The 20,677-nt window shown below is 51.2% G+C and overlaps 8 protein-coding genes across 8 annotated transcripts; 2 read left to right on the top strand and 6 right to left on the bottom strand.

Annotated features, from left to right (window-relative positions):
* Positions 1-57: 57 nt before the first annotated feature.
* On the bottom strand, positions 58-1,741 carry sld2 (the record flags this gene model as incomplete). The annotated part of the gene is made up of 2 exons (XM_033559310.2): positions 58-1,529; positions 1,600-1,741. 2 exons carry the CDS (start codon positions 1,739-1,741, stop codon positions 58-60), a joined length of 1,614 nt encoding a protein of 537 aa, XP_033415201.2.
* Positions 1,742-2,523: 782 nt separating this feature from the next.
* ALT_1850 (uncharacterized protein) lies at positions 2,524-6,950 on the top strand (the record flags this gene model as incomplete). The annotated part of the gene is made up of 7 exons (XM_033559308.2): positions 2,524-2,808; positions 2,855-3,370; positions 4,326-4,961; positions 5,014-6,292; positions 6,360-6,664; positions 6,731-6,820; positions 6,876-6,950. 7 exons carry the CDS (start codon positions 2,524-2,526, stop codon positions 6,948-6,950), a joined length of 3,186 nt encoding a protein of 1,061 aa, XP_033415199.2.
* Positions 6,951-8,033: 1,083 nt separating this feature from the next.
* ALT_1849 (arabinan endo-1,5-alpha-L-arabinosidase) lies at positions 8,034-9,423 on the top strand (the record flags this gene model as incomplete). The annotated part of the gene is made up of 6 exons (XM_033559307.2): positions 8,034-8,833; positions 8,883-9,070; positions 9,116-9,144; positions 9,190-9,245; positions 9,292-9,356; positions 9,404-9,423. 6 exons carry the CDS (start codon positions 8,034-8,036, stop codon positions 9,421-9,423), a joined length of 1,158 nt encoding a protein of 385 aa, XP_033415198.2.
* Positions 9,424-9,556: 133 nt separating this feature from the next.
* Positions 9,557-10,357, bottom strand: ALT_1848 (SDR family NAD(P)-dependent oxidoreductase; the record flags this gene model as incomplete). Its single annotated transcript, XM_033559306.2, has 2 exons — positions 9,557-9,746; positions 9,795-10,357. The coding sequence occupies 2 exons, from the start codon at positions 10,355-10,357 to the stop codon at positions 9,557-9,559; spliced, it is 753 nt and encodes a 250-aa protein (XP_033415197.2).
* A 2,661-nt stretch (positions 10,358-13,018) lies between these two features.
* Positions 13,019-13,624, bottom strand: ALT_1847 (extracellular proline-rich protein; the record flags this gene model as incomplete). The annotated part of the gene is made up of 1 exon (XM_033559302.2): positions 13,019-13,624. The coding sequence occupies one exon, from the start codon at positions 13,622-13,624 to the stop codon at positions 13,019-13,021; it is 606 nt and encodes a 201-aa protein (XP_033415193.2).
* Positions 13,625-15,644: 2,020 nt separating this feature from the next.
* ALT_1846 (uncharacterized protein) lies at positions 15,645-16,357 on the bottom strand (the record flags this gene model as incomplete). The annotated part of the gene is made up of 3 exons (XM_033559301.2): positions 15,645-15,865; positions 15,924-16,210; positions 16,263-16,357. 3 exons carry the CDS (start codon positions 16,355-16,357, stop codon positions 15,645-15,647), a joined length of 603 nt encoding a protein of 200 aa, XP_033415192.2.
* A 595-nt stretch (positions 16,358-16,952) lies between these two features.
* Positions 16,953-17,255, bottom strand: ALT_1845 (uncharacterized protein; the record flags this gene model as incomplete). The annotated part of the gene is made up of 1 exon (XM_033559300.2): positions 16,953-17,255. One exon carries the CDS (start codon positions 17,253-17,255, stop codon positions 16,953-16,955), a length of 303 nt encoding a protein of 100 aa, XP_033415191.2.
* A 1,405-nt stretch (positions 17,256-18,660) lies between these two features.
* ALT_1844 (putative MFS transporter) lies at positions 18,661-20,185 on the bottom strand (the record flags this gene model as incomplete). The annotated part of the gene is made up of 3 exons (XM_033559299.2): positions 18,661-19,804; positions 19,851-19,987; positions 20,036-20,185. 3 exons carry the CDS (start codon positions 20,183-20,185, stop codon positions 18,661-18,663), a joined length of 1,431 nt encoding a protein of 476 aa, XP_033415190.1.
* Between the last annotated feature and the right edge of the window lie 492 nt (positions 20,186-20,677).

Here is a 20,677-nt window from a genome sequence, read left to right as displayed (position 1 = left end):
AGTCATTCCTCGTGAGTACAGTAGATGTAGACCTTGCGCGGTCGATTCTCCGCCCGCCTACCTCCTGCGAAAGCGTCCAACGCCCCGTCCTTTACTGTTCTTGTTTCGAATCTTCAAAGAGCGGTAGTTTGCGTGCGCCTCGGGGTTCACCTTGCGCGCGCGAACCTTCTTGGTCTCCTCTTCTTCCACCACCGGCTGGGTGGGTTTCGCCGGACGTTCTGCTGACTGCGGCTGGACAGACCCGATAGCTTCTTTCATCTTCTCCGAGAAGCTCTTGCTCTTAGTAACAGGTTTGATATCCTCCCCATAGTCAGGATCGGAATCAAGGTCTGGCTCCGACATGGTGTGAAGCGAGACTTGATCATCTTCATCGTCGAACTCGTCCTCTTGATTTTCACCAAAGGCTGCGTCGAGCGTCCTCGGGTGTTGTGTCTCGGGGACTGCTGCCAGCTCACCGGCATCCTCATCAGCAGCCTGCTGTTCGCTTTCATCGTCCGACATCGAGCCCTGCGGCTTTGAGGCTGGCTTCGAGATGACTGGTTTCATGCGCACCCTGCGCGTCGTACGTTTCTGCCCTTTCTTTTTCCAGGGCCGGCCGATGTTCTCAGCGGGTGCCTGGCTATCGGCGACTTCGACGTTCAGTGCTGCCTGCTCCGCCTCGATCTCGCGGAGGACGTCCAATTCGTCTTCCAGGCGTTCCTCTTCCATGTCGCGTAGTCCTTGCACGAGCGCCGAGAGACCCTTTCCGACAAATTGGGGCGGTTTGCGCACGGCGATCGGGCTCAGGCCGTTGGGGTTGGCGGAGTGAGAGGCGGCGTATCGCGCTGAGTTTGACCGTCGCAGGAAAGACGGTGTCTCGGACCCGTTCACATCGTTGGTGGTGCCCTCGGGATTGGTCTGGGAGCCCTGGTTTCTTTCGCTAATATGGTTGTGATCCTCAACCATTGCGGAATAGCGCAGCGTGGTCGGGGTTGCAAATAGCGCTGACAGCATCCACTTCTTCCCGGACGATGCGGGGGTGCGACCGGCTCTTGGGCTCTCCTCTTCTCCCTCTTCGTCTTCTTCCATGATCGTGTCCATAGTTTTTCGCTTCGACGGGGTCTGCACATTTGCGGTGCGCACGCTTGCCACGCGATCTGCCGAGGGCGTTGCTGTGCTTCCGCCAGATTCTGACAAAAGGTCGAAAAGACCTAGAGCCTTTCCGTCGCGTTGAGGGGTAGGACCGATGGCTGTTTTTAGCGGTGTACGGTGTGTTGATGGACTGAAGAGTCTACGCAATGCCGTAGGCGAGATATAGGGATCGACCTGGGAAGGATGCGAATTCGAGATTCGATTCTTAGACGGCGTCTCGAAAGCACCCTTAGCGGTTTTTCGTGGCGTAGATGCATTCTGAACAGTATCCGGGCCGTCCTTAGATGTGTGTTTGCGTTTCTTGGGTCGTTCTTCTAACTGGACAGACTTTGGGTCGTCTGGGTTTCCCGAGGACGATTCGAGTGCTTTCAGTCGAGAGTACTCTTTGTATTTGGCGGCTGTTGATGGTGCAGTGTCAGTGGTCTCCGCGCAAGAGTAATGAATCTAGTTAGCTGAAGGTGAAAATACCGATCTCAGGAACCTTCTTGATATCATTCCGCCCTGCTTTCCTCCCACCATTTTGCGCTGCAAAGGCCCTCTCCCACTCTTTCAGTTCCGCGCGCAGATGGGCAGACTGAGTCCCGATCTCAGAGATGGCGGCACTTGCCATTTTGCATGTCGAGCTCAATTGATTTGAGATCTATCGCAGAGATGAATATCTAGGATAGACATTAGCTATTCAGTCATATTCCTTCTTAGCGACAAATCGACCGCCCCTTGACGCGGTCGCGAATCAATTAACGCGGGTTTGACAGCGCGGGTGACGTAGCGCGTTACTACCACCGAGCAGTCACATGACAGCCTCAACGGGAAATTATAGGGCACAGGGCGGTTTTTGAGGGTTATCCTCGTGCGTTTCTGGACACAATTGAGGTAAAGCAGAATTTGGGAAGGATTTGCTTTATTTGACTGTGCCTTTGTGGCTGCATACCTGGTGCAGACTGAGATGTGAATTAGCAAATAATGAAGCAGAGATAGCTGTATTGAAAACTGCTCAGTCACAGCGCAGTCAGCCTATCGAATCGCCATGTATTCCGCAGAGACAATGAACTACATGCGACATGAGTTTATATGGTGTCAAAATGCACCATGACGAGTAGTAAGACAGGCGATTGGGCATCTCCAGTCTGATGGGCATATTCGGGCTCCGGACTGGTCTTTTGAGGCAGCAACGTTCGGGGATAACGCCAGCTCGGGATTCTCGGTCTTATGCAGTTCGGAGTTGACACATTGAATAAGTATTTATAGTAGGAGTGGTAATCAGACCGTCCTTGACCATTGTCGCATGTGTTCTTCAGCTTTATTTTATGGCCATCAGATAAGCTCCTCGCTATTTCGTTGATCACAAACATTTACGGAGGATCCCTGTCGCGATCGCAGATCCCGACCACGATGTTACGAGCACTCTTGTCATTTGGTCAGCGCAACACAGAGTACATCTTCCCGATTGTTGATCCAAAAGAGGATGGACCAGACTGCAAGCAAGATTGCGCCGATTGCACGGTCGAATATCCTTCCAAGGTGAAAATCGAAAGCTTGACGCCGCTCTACGGACACATCAAACGATTCGATACACACGTGCTGGTGGCTACGGGAAAGTCAGACTGGGTCGAAAGAGTGACGCAAGAAAAGGGCAGCTTAATGGAAGCATTGGACTCTGTCAAGCCGCGACAAGGTGTACGTTCTCCCCAGGGCTTTACGTATGGTCTTCTGACAGATCCAGCGAATGATGATATCTGCGTCAAATCTCCGCTCGCCGGAGGATCTAGAGACCGAGAAGGACAATAAGGGAAATACCGTGCTGATTCTACCTTCATTCACGTTTGTGGACTGCGTGAAGCCCGAGGATGTGCGAGAGCTGGTCGACCGCTACATCGACACACCGCAGAACACTGCAACCTCACAGTCGGATTCTGCACTTATGTCACGACCGTGCGAGTATGATTACGTCGTGCTCTTGTGCTCACATAAGAGGCGAGATGCCCGTTGTGGAATCACAGCGCCGTTGATCAAGAAAGAGCTTGAAAGACATCTGCGTCCTCTTGACCTATATCGCGATGCACATGATGAGCGCCCCGGGGGCGTCGGGATATTCTTCGTCTCACATGTCGGTGGTCATAAATTCGCAGCCAATGTCATGATCTATCGCAAGAAGGAGCAGCAGATGATCTGGTTAGCGCGGGTCAGGCCGGAACATTGCGAGGGTATTGTGAAATACACCCTTTTGCAGGGCAAAGTGGTACATCCGGAGAGTCAGCTTAGAGGAGGGTTTGATCGACTTCGAGGATTGACGAGTTGGTGATTGGATGATAGAGTGATTAAGAACCCTTAGCCTTACTAATGTAAATGAAAACTGGAATAACAGACGAGGAAATAACCAGGGTGTCTTTCACGTCAGCCACGGCCGAGCGATCCTTCAGCTTCGGCGTTCCTACGCATCACAACACGGAAGGCCCGGGGGACTAGGGCTGGCGGAAAAGGCTTGCTGTCAGGCTTGCAATCTGACTCGCTCGTAGATCGTAGCCTTGTTGTCAAAATTCGGCAGACTACGGAGTACGCCTTGCTGACTCTAAGCTTAGAAATCATCCCTGTTTGAATATGAGGCCCTTAGGCAACGAGATTACTGGAGTGAGTATAGTGACATAGGGCTATACACGGGCTGAAATAACTTAAGGTAGCTCCATGTATGGTATGATTGCCGTAAGGACAACGCGAGACAGTAGCGCTCCGTGGTTGATTAAGGTGGATTTCCGGCGTTATTTATTTGTCGATGTTTAAAAAGAGACGCACCCCCCTTATCTAAGGTAGATAGACTTAGACTAGACTCCAGACCTCCAGTGACACCAGTGATAGAGTCGAAGTTGAGCGGATCGAGTAAGACGGCCGAGGACGATCTGGTGCCCGAGACCCTTAAAAGGCCTCACTCCTTTCCTAATACGTCAAACAAGTGAGACCTTTGCGGAGGGGATTGCCCGATTCGGTTAAGAAGCCCGGTGGGCCACACACGTAAGCTGCTGAACCGTTTCCGCTTGTTCCCTATGAAAAGCCCCGAGCCTGCGCCCGCTTACTGGTAAGTTTCGAGAAAGGGAAAAAAAAGGAAAAAGAATGACAAAGGAGAATGAAGCATCGTTGGAAGTCGTCGGTTTCAACATAATAATGACGATAATGTATTATCGATCATGACAGAAATCCAGCAGAAAATGGGGCCTCCAGACCTGGAGCAGCCCCAACCACCAGAGCAACGCGTGCGCAAGAGACGCAGACGCACTATGGCCTGCACGCAGTGTCGCAGCAGAAAGCTCCGGTGCGATCGTGAATATCCCACATGCGGCCGATGTCTGAAGAGCAAAACCCCTACCAAATGCACCTATGAGGATGGCTTTCTGTGGCAGCAACCTAATACAGTTGCATCGCCCGTCTTCTCCGACCGAGGTTCCACAGTACTGGCTCAGATGCCCCGAGTCGATCGGGCGCCCGCACTCACTACCCCGGACTCGGGGATAAGCAGTCTGCCGCCTCGGCCTCAACCACCGCTGCCATCTACACCGCATGGCCGTCATGGAGAAGAGAAACGAAGCTTTCTGGAGACCGTTCTCGGGGCTCCTAAGGCGGGTGTCAACCAAGAACCATATGTGAACACTGAAGTGCTTCAGCGGCCCCGGCATGCTCCTGAGGGTCGGCACGAGGCACAGCCACAGCCGTTGGAAGATGACGACGAGCTTGCATCTCCTTCGCAGCAGCTAGATATCCTGCCGCGTATAATGATGCGAGGTAAGGAGACCAAAACTCGGTTCAATGGGTCAGGCATACTTGCCAACTTGATCGCGCAGGTAAGTTCCTGCCATATGCCGTTGAGTTTCTTGCTCGTTAATGCTGTAGCAGTTCCCAGATATCAGATCATTTGCGGAGGAGGTGCGACTGTCGAGCCCGAACCTTACACAACTGCGCTTCGACCTGGAAAGGGTAAAGCGGGGTCTGTGGAAAAGAAAGCCGCTGAATGAGTCGTTCCCAGTGCCCGACACAAAGTCGCTCATCGACATGCTACCCTCCCGTCGAACAGTTGACGAACTAGTAGTCTTGTATCTGACCTGTATCGAGTCCACGCATCGCATCCTTCACGTTCCGTCCTTTCTCAAGGAGCTGGACGAGTTCTGGGCGCAGAAGGACAATCCCGATTTGGTATCAACTGGCTTTATCGTGCAACTTCTCCTAGTTCTTGCCTGCGCTTGGAATCTAGCAGATTTTGATACTCTCCAGCTGAAGAACGAAGCTAACCTCAAGTGCTATACTCCGGTCGAGTGGGTTCTGCACGTCGAAAAGTGGCTGGATAACGCACATATCAAACGGCCAGAGATTACGGCCCTCCGAATACAGATCCTCCTGATCATTGCCCAAAATAGTTTCGGGATGAAACGGAGCCACGCCTGGCTTGCTACGGGAACGCTGGTTAAACAGGCCATGATAGCTGGATATCACCGCGATCCTAGCCGGTACACCGAGATCTCCGTCTTTAATAAGGAGATGCGCAGACGAATCTGGACGACCATTGTCGAACTCGACCTTCAGGTTGCCCTTGAACGGGGAATGCCCCCCTCGATTCAAGAATCGGACTATGATACAGCTCCGGCCTCGAACATCAACGACAATGAAATTCAGGAGACCAGTACAGAGCTTCCCGGAGAGAGACCGCTCCATGAAATAACCGATTCGTCCTTCCAAGCAGTCCTAACACAATCACTCCCATTGCGCCTCAAAGCGTGCGCTCTGATGCATTCTCCTCGGATCAGTTGCCGCTACGAGGAGATTCAACGTCTGGACTGGGAGCTCGGGAGATATCTTCAGAAGATCCCGGCTTGGCCGACTGCAGAGAATGACGACTATCAGAGCAAGAACAAAGTCACTCTACTCAAATCGCTCCTGGAAACGAAAATCGCTCACAGTCTTCTCTCCGTTCATACCCCCTTCGCAATCGAAGCCCCACGGGAGCCACTCTTTGCACCCTCTGCCCGATCACGCCTAGAGGTTGCCACCCTCATCCTTTCCAACCAAAAGCGCCTTCATGAAACGTCGAAACAATTGTCTCTCTGTAATTTTGGGGAGTGGACCATGCAGGCATTCTGTACAATATGTCAGATATTGCACGCGGGGAGTAGCACCCACGGTGAGTGACCCGTCATTTGCGAATTTCAAGGAGTTGGCTCGACGCCATTACTAACATTTACTCGCAGCATCTTTTCCTACCTTCCTCCCTCACACACTACCGGGGCTTCCCGAATCCCTCGTCTCGTTGCTCGAGATGGTTTTAGCTTCTGTTGAGACGCGGCTTCTTCTTGTGGTCAAGGGCGCAAAGGAGTACTTCTTCATGTCGACGCTCCTGGCACTGGTCAAGGCGAAATTGTGGCCGGCACAGGCGAATGTCTATAAACAAGAGGTTGTCGACCGGGTGATATATTTTGCGCAAACCCTCTTTTCGCGGCATGCTAATTGCGCGCACTTGGGCGATCGAGGGCAGGGCTGCTTCGGAACAGACCAGGTTATTAACTGGCCGCCTCCCACTTGCTTTCGTCCACTCCGCTGACACACACGCCTTCTCTGGCAGGTCCCTAGTTTGACATCTGGCCCTGGTATGGCTCCTCCTCTTGCCGCAGACCCGAACGGCGCTCTCCAATCGCCAGGCTTCGGTATCGTGGTGAGTACCTGAACCCATCCCAATTAACTCGCATCTCTGATGGCGTGGAATTTAGCCTTATGGAGAGATCGACCCCTTCCTGGAGGTCTTCGACTGGGCTGACTTGACGGGAATCACTCTGGGAGAATGACGTCAAAATGATATGGGCTGGAACCGGTAACGATTCGCGATGTATTATTGTTAATTTTCTATGTATACGATATACGAGTGTTTGCGGGCCGGGATATGATCGCGTTCTCCGTCATAGTGGGTTTGGGGATGTGGTCCACCCTTGGCCTACGAGTGTCTGATCTCACTGGGGTTGATCCCGATCGGGGCCACCTCTTTCCTGTACATAATGTAGCATGATAACATGATCACTGACGAAAGGAGCGATTTCCCCGAGGATGGAGAAGCATGATCAAGGCAGGGAAGAAATCGACTTGAGCTCGGCAACTAGTTAACCAGCTTGCTGGAGCCTGGAGCCTGGACACCCACTGATCTACAAGTGCTTCACATGTAAAGTAACGTAGGTAATCAATGTCGGCGGTATTGGCTTCCAGGGCCTAAATAGGAACATTCGATATTCTCAGGTACTCAAAGTAACAAGCATAGTAGGTAGAATGTTGTTTGACTATGACCATGTATGTATTTGAATGCTGAAGGTAGGTGCCATGTCTGTAAGGCACCCTTCCAATCGGATGCTCCGTACGGCGTACATCATAGAGTTTAGGTACCTTACTTTCAGGGCCCATTCTCACAATGAACATTGGCTCTCGCCCCTGATGCTCCGGTGGGGAACCGGCTCTTAGCTCAATCGGGAAAAATGGCACCATCCACGGGGGGTTATTCTGTGATCCAGTTGGGCATCAGCCTACCAGTAATACTGTATTTCAACAAGCTTCTTTTTTGATCTGAAACGTGCACTAAACTGTTTCCTCTCGACTAGTGTGGAGTACTGCTGTCTTAGCATGATGTATTATTATTCTTCTTCTGAACTTAGCTGCAGGCTAGTCTAGATACTATCATCACACACTCTCTAGGCATCCATTTCATGACTTGTGCAATCAGAACTCATCACTGTCTTGGCGTCGGTGACATGGTATCATTCCGTTAACTCGATCACGATGAGCACTGTGTTTTGACTGCTCATATTGTCAAGAGATCGTTAGTGGTCAATTCCCTTAAACTTGTCACATCCTTATCACGACAAAAGAGAGAACGTGACGACGCAATGTTTCGAATACGGCTCCTGCTACATGCCTCCTTACTCTTCCACCAAGCAGTAGTCGGATCGCCATCCTTATCGTCCAAAGAAAAATCAACGCTCTTCTCCAATACGGATAAGTACCCCCTCCCCAACCAGGGCAATGTCATTACCCACGACCCCAACATCATCGAATACAACGACAGTTTCTACCTCTTTATGGGAGGCGTCCACATCCCCATCAGCAAGGCCTCGAGTCTCGACGGGCCCTGGACAAGGGTCGGAACAGTCCTAGACGGACCCAGCATCATCGAGAAACAGAACCGGACTCGACCCTGGGCGCCGACGACGGTCCAGCACAACGGCTCATTCTACTGCTACTACACGATCAGCACCCACGGCAGCCGCAACAGCTCCATCGGCGTCGCGACCACCGATTCCCTCGACAGCGGGAAATGGACGGACCACGGAGCGCTGATCAACACGGGGTCCGGGAACATGTCGCACATCTACCCCTACAACGAGTCGAATGCAATCGACGCGTCGTTTATTGTGGACAATGCGACAGGGAAGCCGTATTTGAACTATGGCAGTTTCTGGCACGGGATCTTCCAGGTCCCCCTGGCTGGGGATCTGCTCTCGGTTGAGGATGCGGAGCACCCTCGCGCGATCAATCTTGCGTACGAGCCGGCGGAGAAGTTCAAGCCGATAGAGGGGTCGTGGGTGAGTTTCCGGGAGCCGTATTATTATCTGTGGGCCAGTCATGGGAAATGCTGTCGGTTTGGGGACGGGCAGAATGCCAAGGATTTTCCGGCAATGGGTCAAGAGTGGGTTGCGCCTCTGCGGCTTTTATGTCAGGCTGGCTGATTTGGATAGGTATGAGATCCGTGTGGGGAGGTCGACCAGTGTGAATGGGCCTTTTCAGGATAAAGACGGCACGAACCTCACTGACGGCGGTGGGACGGTTGTCTACGCCTCGAACCATGGTGTTGTTTATGCGCCTGGAGGAATTGGTGTGTTGCCTGCGAACGAGAAGCATCCTGAGATTCTGTATTATCACTACCGTGAGTCAATTCCTTCACTTTGTGTGTGTTGTACTGACTCGACAGTGAATACAACAATGGGCCTCAAAGATGATGTGAGTAGGATTACGACCAAGCAATGACAGTACTGACATGCTCAGGACGCACACTTGGGCTGGAGTTACCTCGTGTACAAGGATGGGTGGCCAGTAGCAAAGTACGTGCGTTATTCTTCAAGGAGAAGGCATCACTGACCCTTGCAGAGCCGTAGAGAACAGCGGAATAGCCAGTCGTCCGGGCTATATCCTCAGTATATCCGCTTTGATTGGTATGCGTTCTATCAAACTATGCACACTTTAAGCTAACAAGATACAGTGGCGTATGTTCTGATGTGACGATCTACCTGCATATAGACAAATGGTCCGGCTGTACAACTCTTAAAGCTTATATATACCCTTTCGCTATTTAATGAATGATGACATACATTGCTCATGTGTTACATCTCATAGGTCATATCTCATATCCACCTCAAGGATCCCAACCACCATCGACATTCAGAACCAAGCCAGTCGTATAAGACGAGGCATCACTCAGGAGAAACAGCACGGACTGTGCGACTTCATCTGCCGTCCCAATGCGCGGGATAATCGTCGGCATAGCATTCAGCGTACCCTGAATATCACGAGCTTTGTCAAGCAACGGCGTCTGGATACTCCCACTGCAGCACATTAGCAACATCCCAAAAGACAACCAGACAGCAACTTACGGAGCAATCGCATTAACCCTAATAGCCGGCCCAACCTCTTTCGCCACACTCTTCGTCAACCCCACAACCCCATGCTTCGTCGTCGAATACGCCGCATGCAGCGCAAATCCCCTCAGCCCCTGAATACTCGCCGCATTGACGATACTCCCCTCCCCCGCTGTCGCCGCAATACTCCTCACCTCCGCCCGCAGACAATACATCATCCCCGTGAGGTTCACCCTAAGCAAAAAATCCCACTCCTCATCATCCTGCTCCACGAGCTTGCCCACCCCATGCTTGCGCCCAATCGTCCCCGCCATGTTCGCCGCGCCGTCCAGCCGCCCGAACTTCTGCACCGTGGCCTCGATCCACGCATCCACGGAAGAAGAGGACCCCACGTCCACGACTGTTGTCAGGACCGTCTCGCTGTCGGAGCCGAGTTTCGCGAATGCGCTGGTTAGAGCGTTGGCGTCGATGTCGGCGAGGGAGAGGTGCGCGCCGCGGGCGTGAAGTTGTTGCGCGACGGCTAGGCCGATCCCTGCGACGCCGGTGACGGCGTAGACTTTGTTTTTGACAGAGTCCATGACAGGCAATCTTGTTCCTTGGTTATAGATTATACATGTGGTGTTGAAGTGTAGAACTGAGGCTACGTGGTGTTGCAGTCTCGAGAGGGGTAATCGGAGTATGTTCGGGACAAAATGAGGGGATGGAGTTAGCATTTTAGCCATTTATCCGGCGGAGTATGCTAGATGCATCATGCAGATCATGGGAATAATATAGATAGGTGCCTGATTGGCAGGCGGTTGATTGAGCATCCTTCTATGGAGTAAGGAAATGGACGAGAATCTTTGGTAGTGGGTATGCAGCATGACTTGTATGTCTATATTCATGGCACTCCGCATAAGTTGAATTACCTCCCCCTCGTCACCTGCTGCATTCAAACTGGAAACAATCTTATTCAAGCTGCGAATGTTGCATCACAGTAATATGGACTTCCAACAACGAATGGAATCAATCCCTTTAACATAAAACTCTACCTTCCCACCCTTAACCTTACCCCAGTTACACTCCCCCCAGGGCCCCACCCCCGGATTCACCGGCCCCAGCAGCACACCCTGTGTCTGCGTAAGACATCGGGGCAGCGGTGCGGATGTCTTGACGCTAAGCAAGGTCAACATTGCGGACTGATTCTATAGGGACCCAATGGACTAACCCAGTGTTCAATGAACGCAGATTTTGGCCAGGCCATAGGGCCTTCAGCCTCCTCGTCCGTGTCATCCTCAAGTCCAGCCGCTTCTGAAACTCCAGATAGCGCAACAACTCGATTAAGATGCTGTTGCATCCCTAGCAAGTTCCTATTCAGAAGTGGGTGGGTGAGGTCTCCAGAGTGAGCCTGTGGCCAGATTCGACCGTTATGTTCTCGATAATAAGGCGGTTGGATGGGCTTCCATCGCTTATGGTGTATCCCTAGAGATTTAATGGATGATATTGGTCGTATTGTGACCAGAACGTCATCATCGATGGTATGCCCCCTGGTTCGTTTGCCAGTAGACCTCAATGCCCAGTTTGCGCATCCCATCGTAATATTCAAGTGGCCGAATCTCAAACAACTCGGCCCTCCACATTGCGTGGACCTGCGTGTCGACACACAGAGTCTCTCGTCGAGGTCTTATCATGGATGTGCTGTTTCCAATACTGCGGGATGAACTGGGCTCTCTTTTGCCACACGTATCATTGCAACGAGTCTCTCCAGACCGCATACCCGAAGAAGGGCCCAGAATGTTGCTGAAATGGTACGTTGACGCCTATCTGCTGACACTGCGAAATGGTCAAAATTGCTTCTTTGTGTTTAGAAACTCAGTCGAGGATTCGCGCCACCGCGTGTTTCCTAGTATCTGAGGTGGGGGCCCATTGTGCTCTATATGGAGCTTGAGTGACAAGACAGGAGGAAGTTAGATGAAGAGGATATGGTTTTTTTCTAGACAAAGATGGAGCAGATAATTGCATGGAGTATAGGTTGTCTTTGTCATACTTCACTGCTCCACTAAGGCGCCAAGGTTCCAAGGCAGGCCCAGCCGTTACCAATGCAGGGCGCGGTTTTGGCCTAACGAGCTCGAGGCTCGCACAGATGGAGCTCCAGGAACCTCTTTGGTGCGTCCGGATTGTGCAGATATCGAAGGTAATGGCGGTCGAGGGTGCCAAAGGTGAGGAAGATCTCGTCCCGGTCCTCTGACACCATGAAAATGCTAGAGCATGACTGCATGTCAGTGTGTAATCTCGCAAGATGATGAATGATAAAAACTCACCCGCCGACCTTGGCAGTCTCTGAGCGATGTCTCTGCATCAGCCAAGTAACAATCTGCGCAGCCTCTTGAAATTGCACCGATAGCAGAGCGTCCTTGCGAGCTTTGGCCTTGCACTCAATCAGTGCATGGACTCTCTCTGGCTCGTCGAATATCCGCAGAGAATAGACAGCGCCGCATATATGGAGCAGCTGGCAGGATGACAGGTCAGGAGAGACAGCTAGCAGACAATAACATTCACTACAGCTACTTCAAGTGACCACAGTACCGATCCTTTCCTCAGCTAATACAATATCCCAAAACGTGAATGATTAATTAACCTGTGTCCTTGTACGGAGGTCCATTACAATAGCCTATTCATACTATAGGACGATTCGAGGTCGATACTAAGGTATATAGCTCCACATTCATCCCACTCAATATTCACCGCGGGATCGAGTTAAGGAATGATGGCACGGGCAAAGTGAGGTTAAGATGGGTGGGCGAGTGAGGAATTGGAAGCATTAAAGTGACCAGCTCACTTCAGACTCATCTCACTGACAAAACTCAATCGAAATGAATTTGGCTCACAGTGTACTCCTCCTCTACCACATTTCGCTCCTCCGTAAATACACTGCTTGCTATCTGATGATCCCTGATTGTACGGTTGCTTCTCAAGCAAAGAGAACTAATGGCCCAGCGCGAACCAGAGAGTTCTAAACTTGTCACGATGACTTCTAGGCTTCCCGAGTTTGTGGGGAGGATTGTATGTGGATTGCAAAACTTCATTGCTTTCTAGATACACAAACAAGACCATTCTAGAACAGAAAAAGACTGCATATACATAATTCCTCAGGTACCCAATCCAGCAGTGTACCAAACGTGTCGCAGTTTCCTTTGCTCCTACCCATTGTCGTCAATTGCTTCAACTTTCCACTGTCGACCGAAGTTGCCGAGGCTCACTCAGCCCCTGAAAGGGAAGCCGGAAGGAGTGGCGCTGGGAGTAGGAGTCGAGCTGGGAGTAGGCGTAGGTGTGATGCTTGGGAAGCCCGGAAAGCCGCCAGTAGGGGTGCCTCCGTTACCGCCAGGAGGGAAAGAAGGAGGGCCAGTCGGCTTTGGCCATCCGGGAAAGCCACCACTGGGCTTCGGCCATGGCCACGGCCATCCGGGGAAGTCGCCGAATGGGTTGTCGTGACGGCGAGGAGCTTCCTCGCGCTTTTCGTAGTCTCCGCTGCCACCCAGTCCAGGGAAGCCGGGGAAACCGCTGGAACCGGATCCAGTGGGCAGGCCGGATGGAATAGGGAATGGGAACCCAGTTGGCATGCCGGACGGAATAGGGAATGGAAAACCAGTTGGAAAGCCGCTAGGTAGACCCGAAGGAATAGGGAATGGAAAGCCGGTAGGGGCGCCCGAAGGAATAGGGAATGGAAAACCACCAGACCCAGAGCCAGAGCTACCAGAGCCACCAGCTGGGAAAGGGAATGGCAGGTCGGCCTCCCTGGCAACAGGTGCGGGCAAGGCGAGGGCACAGCCCAAAAAGCCCAATGTTGCTGCAATGGAGAGCTTCATTTCGATGTAGGAAAGTGATGGTCTTCGAATATAGAATGAAAGTAGAAGTTGTCTTCAAATGAACGTCAAGCTTGCGTTAGACAAAGCGAGCTTGGAGTCGAAAAAAACAAGGGAGACAATGCGTCTTTTTATAGACGAGAACTTCTAGCATAAAACCATTAAAGGAATTGATCAACAAATGGATGAAAAAGTCTATCCGTCCGTTTTCGAGTCAGGACAAGAAACAGGCTGGTCAGGGCTTCGGATGTAGGGTCCATGCCCGCGGCGACACGGATTGACGGTCTGCTGTGGTGCTCCCTAGTGGAGCCACCATTGATGGAAACAACGAGAACGGAGGTCAGCGACAAAGCCACACGGCAATGTGCTGGTCCAGGTATCACCTCCATATGTCATCATCACTCGGTAGAAAGGTACCATTAGCCCTGAATGGGCGGTTCGATGATACATATTGTGAAACGCGGGCTGTTGCGGATGGCGGATATGGCTGGGACCCTAGCGAGTCGACCAGTTGCGAGTAGAGTCGAGACTCGAGGCTCAAGATCATCGTTGGCCTCAAAATTCAGAACGATCAGCCTGTACACCTTGACGAATCCATCTCGCAAACCGTTGATGATCCCGTCGGCACAATCATCCACTGGATTCCGAAAATGATGAAGCTCCGGTAATCCACGCAAGAAGGTCAACGTGATGGCCTTGCAGGTCGTTGTCCTTGTATGCGATGCCTAGTCCCTGCTATTAAGTATGCCCATTTATCGGATGTGACGAATATCGTTTGAAATCCATGGAATCATGGCCCACAGGGGTTGCCGACGCCCAATCACATCACTTCTGAGCGACTTTCTCCTGATCGGCAGGACGTCTGGACTCTGGAGTGATGGACGGCATTCTTCCTGGTCAGCCACAGTCAGCCAGCTCGTCAGAGTCAGGACCTCTTCGGATCGTGTCCGTAGGATTGATCGGTTATTCGACATCCGTGTTCGCGGCACTGGTGTGACAAGTCCAAGATGGCAAAGGATCGCCAGTTGGCGACGAATGCAAAATTTCAGTCCGTGCCGCGCAAAAGAAATTCAGGTGCGAAAGATGCAGTAGTGAGTGTGATAGCCATAATTCGGGGTGATCAAGATGCGGTTCCCTGTTCCAGAGTGCCCTTTTTCACCTCAGATTGATGGAAGGGCGATGATCACACACGCCGGATATGGTATCTGGCTCGAGCGATGAGACAAATCTGGGCGTTGCGTTCCGGAGTTGAGGCCGTCAATAATTTGAGAGATCATCACCCAGAAAACACGGACACTGGTCCTGGGCTAAAATATTGTCGGCTCTGATGGAATGCGTTTGATTGCATTACTGTGGATGATCATCGTGGATACTTCGCTGCTCCAATTGAGGCAAACAGAAGAACTGCCCGTTCAGGCCAGCAATGGTCGATGCCTGAGGCAGTCTACTCTCGAAACGAAGCCCAATTGCAGCCCTGCTGGGTTTGTTGAACAGATTCACATCGATTGAGTGTGCTGTGCTGGATAATTTGAGCACTAGACTAACCGAGATTGATTTTCTATTCTAATCATATATCAATGCAATGTCTTACAACCGAGACGTCCGCACTAGGCTTGACCGCGCACTGCAAGTGGTTAAAACCGATGAAGCCATCCGTCTTCCAAGAGCTGCCGTGCTGATGGCCTATCCCGAGGATCAAGCTTCATTGCTCTTAGTACAAATTCCTTGTCCTCCTGGCAAATTTCTTTGGTAGTGGTCAGCTGAAATGGTCGCAATGTCTCAGGAGGGCTGTTCTGCATGACCCAAACAAGGGCAGCCAGTCGTTGCTGGTCCGCAATCTCTTCGTACGATTCTGGGAATGGCCCGAAGCATCTATGATGCTTCATGAGTATCCTGAGGTCATACTCGTCATGGTCTGCAGGGACATCCGGCTTGAATATGTGGAATCCATTCCCATAGAGAAGACTGATAAGCTGTATGGTAGACGGGCATTAATACTTGAGCTAGACTCCTCGCCTGAAGATTAACTTGCCATTGCACCAAAAGACCAAATGTCTGTTGCAGGGCCCCACTGCATTTGAAGATGTGCTTCAGGGCTTCTGAAGATAGGTGTGCCAATTGAGTCGCCGCGTTGTGCGTGAAGGGAGTCCATGTGAACCGTGCTTCCAAAATCTGCTAGCTGGACATCTGCGAACCGGATGTCGCTGTGATCATAGTTCACTAACACATTACTGGGCTTGATATCTACAATAAATTCATCAATAAGTTCGCATAGCAGAAACTTGGGATAAGTGGAGCGTACCAGTATGTACAAACCCCTCATCATGCAGAACTGACAGTCCTTCTAGCACCTTTTTTGCAACATACTTCACCTCTGGACGCATAAGCCGCTGATGGTTCGAGGCGCGAAGAGCATCATCATCCAGGTATCTGAGTATGAGGGTAGGAGGAATAGTCGAATCTTCGAGTTCATCGATCAGCGGGCGAATACAGGGAGTTCGGTTCTGAAAACGAAGCAGGATATCTCGTTCGTTCTGTAATCGGAAGCGTCTGACACTCTTTGCCACGACTCTCTCCTGATTCTCGTTTCTGTAATCGTTATGAGCTTATTGCTTGACAGCATATGGAGAGAATGGCGCACCTAGCAAGCCAGACGCAGTCCTGCAGTTGATTTATGACAGTGTACAGCCCTCTTCGCCCTTTCAAAACCTGGCCAAGAAATAGTGTAGCTGCCATACGAGGATATCTAGATAATCCGACGCAGGAGGACAGACAGATGTATGACTTGGTAAGACGGAGACGCAAGCGGTATCTAGGGATAGGTGTTTGTGTGTTTGCAAGGGTGTCCTGGTCTCTTCATTTCTCTGGGTCATCGTTGCGGGGTGTCGACGGTATAATATATCGCAAGGGTGACTCTCACACCCTATTTCTCAACTGCTTTTGTCGGTAGACTCCAAATTGACTAGGAGAGAAATTTGAAAGACGATTCCACCGGATCCTATTCATTCGTTCAATACACACTGTTTCTACGGTGTGCTTCGATTGCAGTGTGCGATGGAAGCTTTATGAAGCCGACTCTTCTACTCGCTCTTGAAGGCTTTCAAAAGTTGCTCGGTTTTCTTCCCACCTGCGCATGGCGTCTTCAAATTCCTCATGTGAGACCCAGCCATCTTTACCCATGACTAGCGTTCGTAGTGTCAAGCTCTGTATACGCATCCGCCCATGCAGCCGCCTGCTGACGACTTTCTTCGATTTCTTTTTGCGAAAATGGAATTGGGCATGGTATCTTCAAACTTCTCCGCTTCGCTATTTGGTACCATTTCTCATACACCTAGATAAGAAGTTCTTTGAGCGGGATCGGTCCATCGAGGGAGGACTGTCCGACAGTATGGAAAATGAAGGTTGTAGGGTCATCGTCATTTCTCATCACATCCATGGCCTTGACGAGAAGCGGGTCGAATTTCCTTGAAGCTAATTCGTAGAATTTCTTCAATCGAAGCCTGGCAAGTTTGTCTCTAGCCAGCTCTTTTTCCGTCTGTGAGAGGGTATCAAAGTCTTCCGGCAATTCAGGGTGAACAGCGCCCCATGGATACTGGTCATCGCAATCGAAGACCGAAGGAAACCTTGCTTGCATGAATAATGGGGCGGAATAAACTGCCTGCCAATCGATTATACTTGATATTTTTGTTGGATCCGCGTCGTCAACAAATATATTGTCTGAATGAAGGTCATGGTGCAGCAGGGCAGGACTAGAAAGCTCCTCCAGTGGTAAAATGTGAGGGAGCAGCGTTAGAAACTGTTCCAGAAGCCGGACATGTTTATCTCTTGCAATTGCTGTCTTTGAGCCTTGGTTTTGTATCGAGGCAATCTCACGGTTCGCGACAGCCGAAAGGTATTCTTACGCGGTATCCCCTTACAAGCCATTGGTCCGTTATCAAATTGAAATATCAGAAAGACCTACAAGGGCCCCGCTCAATATCGAGATCATGCTTTCCGTTTTCTCAAAAAGACAGCTCAGTTGTTGGGCCAATGACGAACTTTCCAGTAAGCTCTTTGCCATACGGATATGCATCCTTGTAGTATAGACTGCCATGGCTCGTAAACCGTGCGCTCATCAACTTCCTCTCAATCTCAACTACACTTTTCACCAGCCCAAAGCGCTGAGCTTCAGACATGGCATCCTAAACCCCGCTCAATTGGCGTCCTATTACCCACTCCATCAGCATATACTCGCTACCCACGGAGTTAGGCTGCAATGGAGAGCTCCAGCCCATGACCCTAGGAACAGGGATATTAAGAACATTGCGAAGCTACCATGTCATTAGCCAATCAAGAACTATTGCAAGAACAGATCTACACACAAAATCAAGGGTTCGCGACTTCACTAGCCACGCAATATCGAGGATCACCAGCGTTTGGATTCGGGATCCTTGGCAGCACTTCCTCGCCGTTCTCCGTTTTCAGAGAAAATACCTTGTTGTACATTCCCTCCGGTTGCTTGGTCATCTGCACACATCTAGTACCAAGCACTTTACCAGCAGCTTGCTGGAGAGCTGGAATGTTGAATTGACATATCGTCTTTCCAATTGGAGCCGTTCATTGTATAGCCAGCGGCCGGACGTGTAGCAAAAGAAGTGGTGGTTCGCTTCTGTTCTGTGCGAAATTTGTTGGGAGAGTCCGAGCTTGGATGGAAGTTATAACTGAGCTGAAATGTCTACTGAAAAGCTTATAAGCTTGGTGTTGCCCTTGCATCGTGAGGTCTGGAAAGTTGAAGTGGGTAGTGAAGAGTCGAGGACTCGACTTTTGATATAAACAAAGCTGATCACATGATACATGGAGGTATACGCGACTGTGAATACAAATCTTCATAACTGCAAAGTTACTGTTAACTGAAGTATTAGACTCCTTTAGTCTCTAGATTACTCTTGCATCTGGCCTACAATCTGATCTCTCAAGAAAAGAGCTTGATGACTTCCCTTACCTCTGATTATCAGGTCATATAAACTTGAAGCAGCTGCTATCCTCCTGTGTGCTACCCGCTAATAAGCATAAAAATTAATCGCCTCCGAGTCCATAGCCCGGATGCGCCGGTTCGCCCGCATGAGAACCCACCGCAGCACCCAAGCAGTCAGTATCACTCCCGCCGAGAACCCAATGCTGCAGTACATGGCCTTGGAGAAGCGCGGCGCATCCGAATCGGGCCACAGGTACGGCGTGTACACGCTCGCCAAATTCCCCAATGTGTTGGTGATGGCAATCGCCACCGCCTTCTTCTCGTCGGTTTGCCCTAGCGTCGCTGCGGTCCAGGCGAGGTTGATATTGTTGACGCCGTAGGTTGCCCCCACGAAGAGAATCATAGCGAAGTAGCGAGCTGCGATGTTGAGGGTGCTGCAGGCTACGGCGAACCCAATAATCGCTAGCAGCTTGGAGAGGGTTATGTGCCAGGTGCGTTCGTTGAAGTGGCCCGAGGACCAGGAGACGAGCACGGAGGCGAACGTTGCCACGAGATACGGGGGACAGGTGAGCACGAGGGTGATGGTCGAGTTAAACCCGAGGGTTTTGACGACGGTTGGCATGAAGTTCTTGAAGCCGTTGGCGGACAGATGGAGATTGCACTGGAGGGCAAACAGCCAGGTGCGGTAGTCGGTGCATGCTTCGCGGAGACCTTTCCATGTGCTCGTGCGGTTCTCTTTCTGCGTGGTGTCGCGGGCGATCCGGTCGTATGCCATCTGCCGCTCCTCTGGGCTCAGCCACCGGGTCTTGAGTGGCGAGTTGGGAAGCAGGAAGAACGCGGCAATGGCCACGGCGAACGTGACCACGCCTTGGATGAGAAACAGCCATCTCCAGCCGGCCAGGCCGTGGACGCCGTCTAGTCCGGCAAAGACGCCCGCGGCGATGAGTCCGGAGAATGAACTAGCCAGCATATTTCCTGTATATAGGACGGCCATGCGGGTGGTGGCTTCTTTGCGGTTATAGAACAGACTGATCATGAAGAGCGCCCCCGGGTAGAACGGGGCCTCGACGATCCCAAGCAAGAGCCGACATACGAGCATGCCGTGGTAGTCTTTGACAAGGCAGGTGAGGGTAGAGATAATAGCCCACCCCATCATGAACCCGGCCATGTACCACGACGGTCGAACGCGGTTGAGGAGCATGTTGGACGGGACCTGGCCTAGGAGGTAACTAGACTCGTCAGTATTCGCCTCTTTCTTAAGAGAGATATGCCCACCCGACAAAGAGGATGCTCACGCAGGTGTTGTACTGCGTTCCGTGAAGATGCAGGTCTTTGGACAGGTTGTTGAGCTTGCCATTGACCATGGCGTTTCGGTCGAGGAAGTTGAGAAAGTACATCAGCCAGAGAATGGGCTGCTTCTGTCAGCAAGATCAGGTAGTATACCGCATACATGGACCGACCATCATGTATAGATCAATCTTTTTCACGAGAGCAATCTCTCTGGGATCTGTTTTGGCGGCGGAGCCAAACTTGTCATACTGAGGAGTCGGCTTCAACACCTCGTCACAGTGATCGATGTGCTCGACCTGCCCTTCGGCTTTGGTATTCATGGTGGTAGTGATTGAGTGCTGTCAATATCCGGCGATATGCCCCATAAGGAAGAGAGCACGACATCTCCTGATCGCTTTTATATCTTCGTTCAAGCAGGTCTTGGCTCCCCGCTGATCTGGGGTATGCATATCCCCACGAGGAATTCAGAGCAGGCACATGGCCCGTAGATGCATATCCGGGGTCAACAGACGAACAATGAAATGCGGGGATGCCAAGGACTTATACGAGTGCTGTCAAGCTTGTACACAACGATATCAAGGAGATCCGAAGTGCTTTATTGGTTATCCGAAGTGATATCCGCGTGCATCCATATCCGTCGGAAAAGATGCAGCAATCGTCGCAGCTCGAGGAATAGAGGTTATTCGGAGAAATTATTACTGCCTTATTTTTATGATATTGGATTGGAGCAGTCTTGCCAACCATATCCCAGTAAGCTAAAAGGTGTATGGGTTGTCCAATATAGGCAGAGCCAGTTACTGTAGATGTATGTT

The sequence above is a fragment of the Aspergillus lentulus genome (genome assembly GCF_001445615.1).
Source record: "Aspergillus lentulus DNA, contig: Alt04, strain: IFM 54703, whole genome shotgun sequence".
NCBI lineage: Eukaryota > Fungi > Ascomycota > Eurotiomycetes > Eurotiales > Aspergillaceae > Aspergillus > Aspergillus lentulus.
This window is presented reverse-complemented; position numbering and strand designations above follow the sequence as displayed.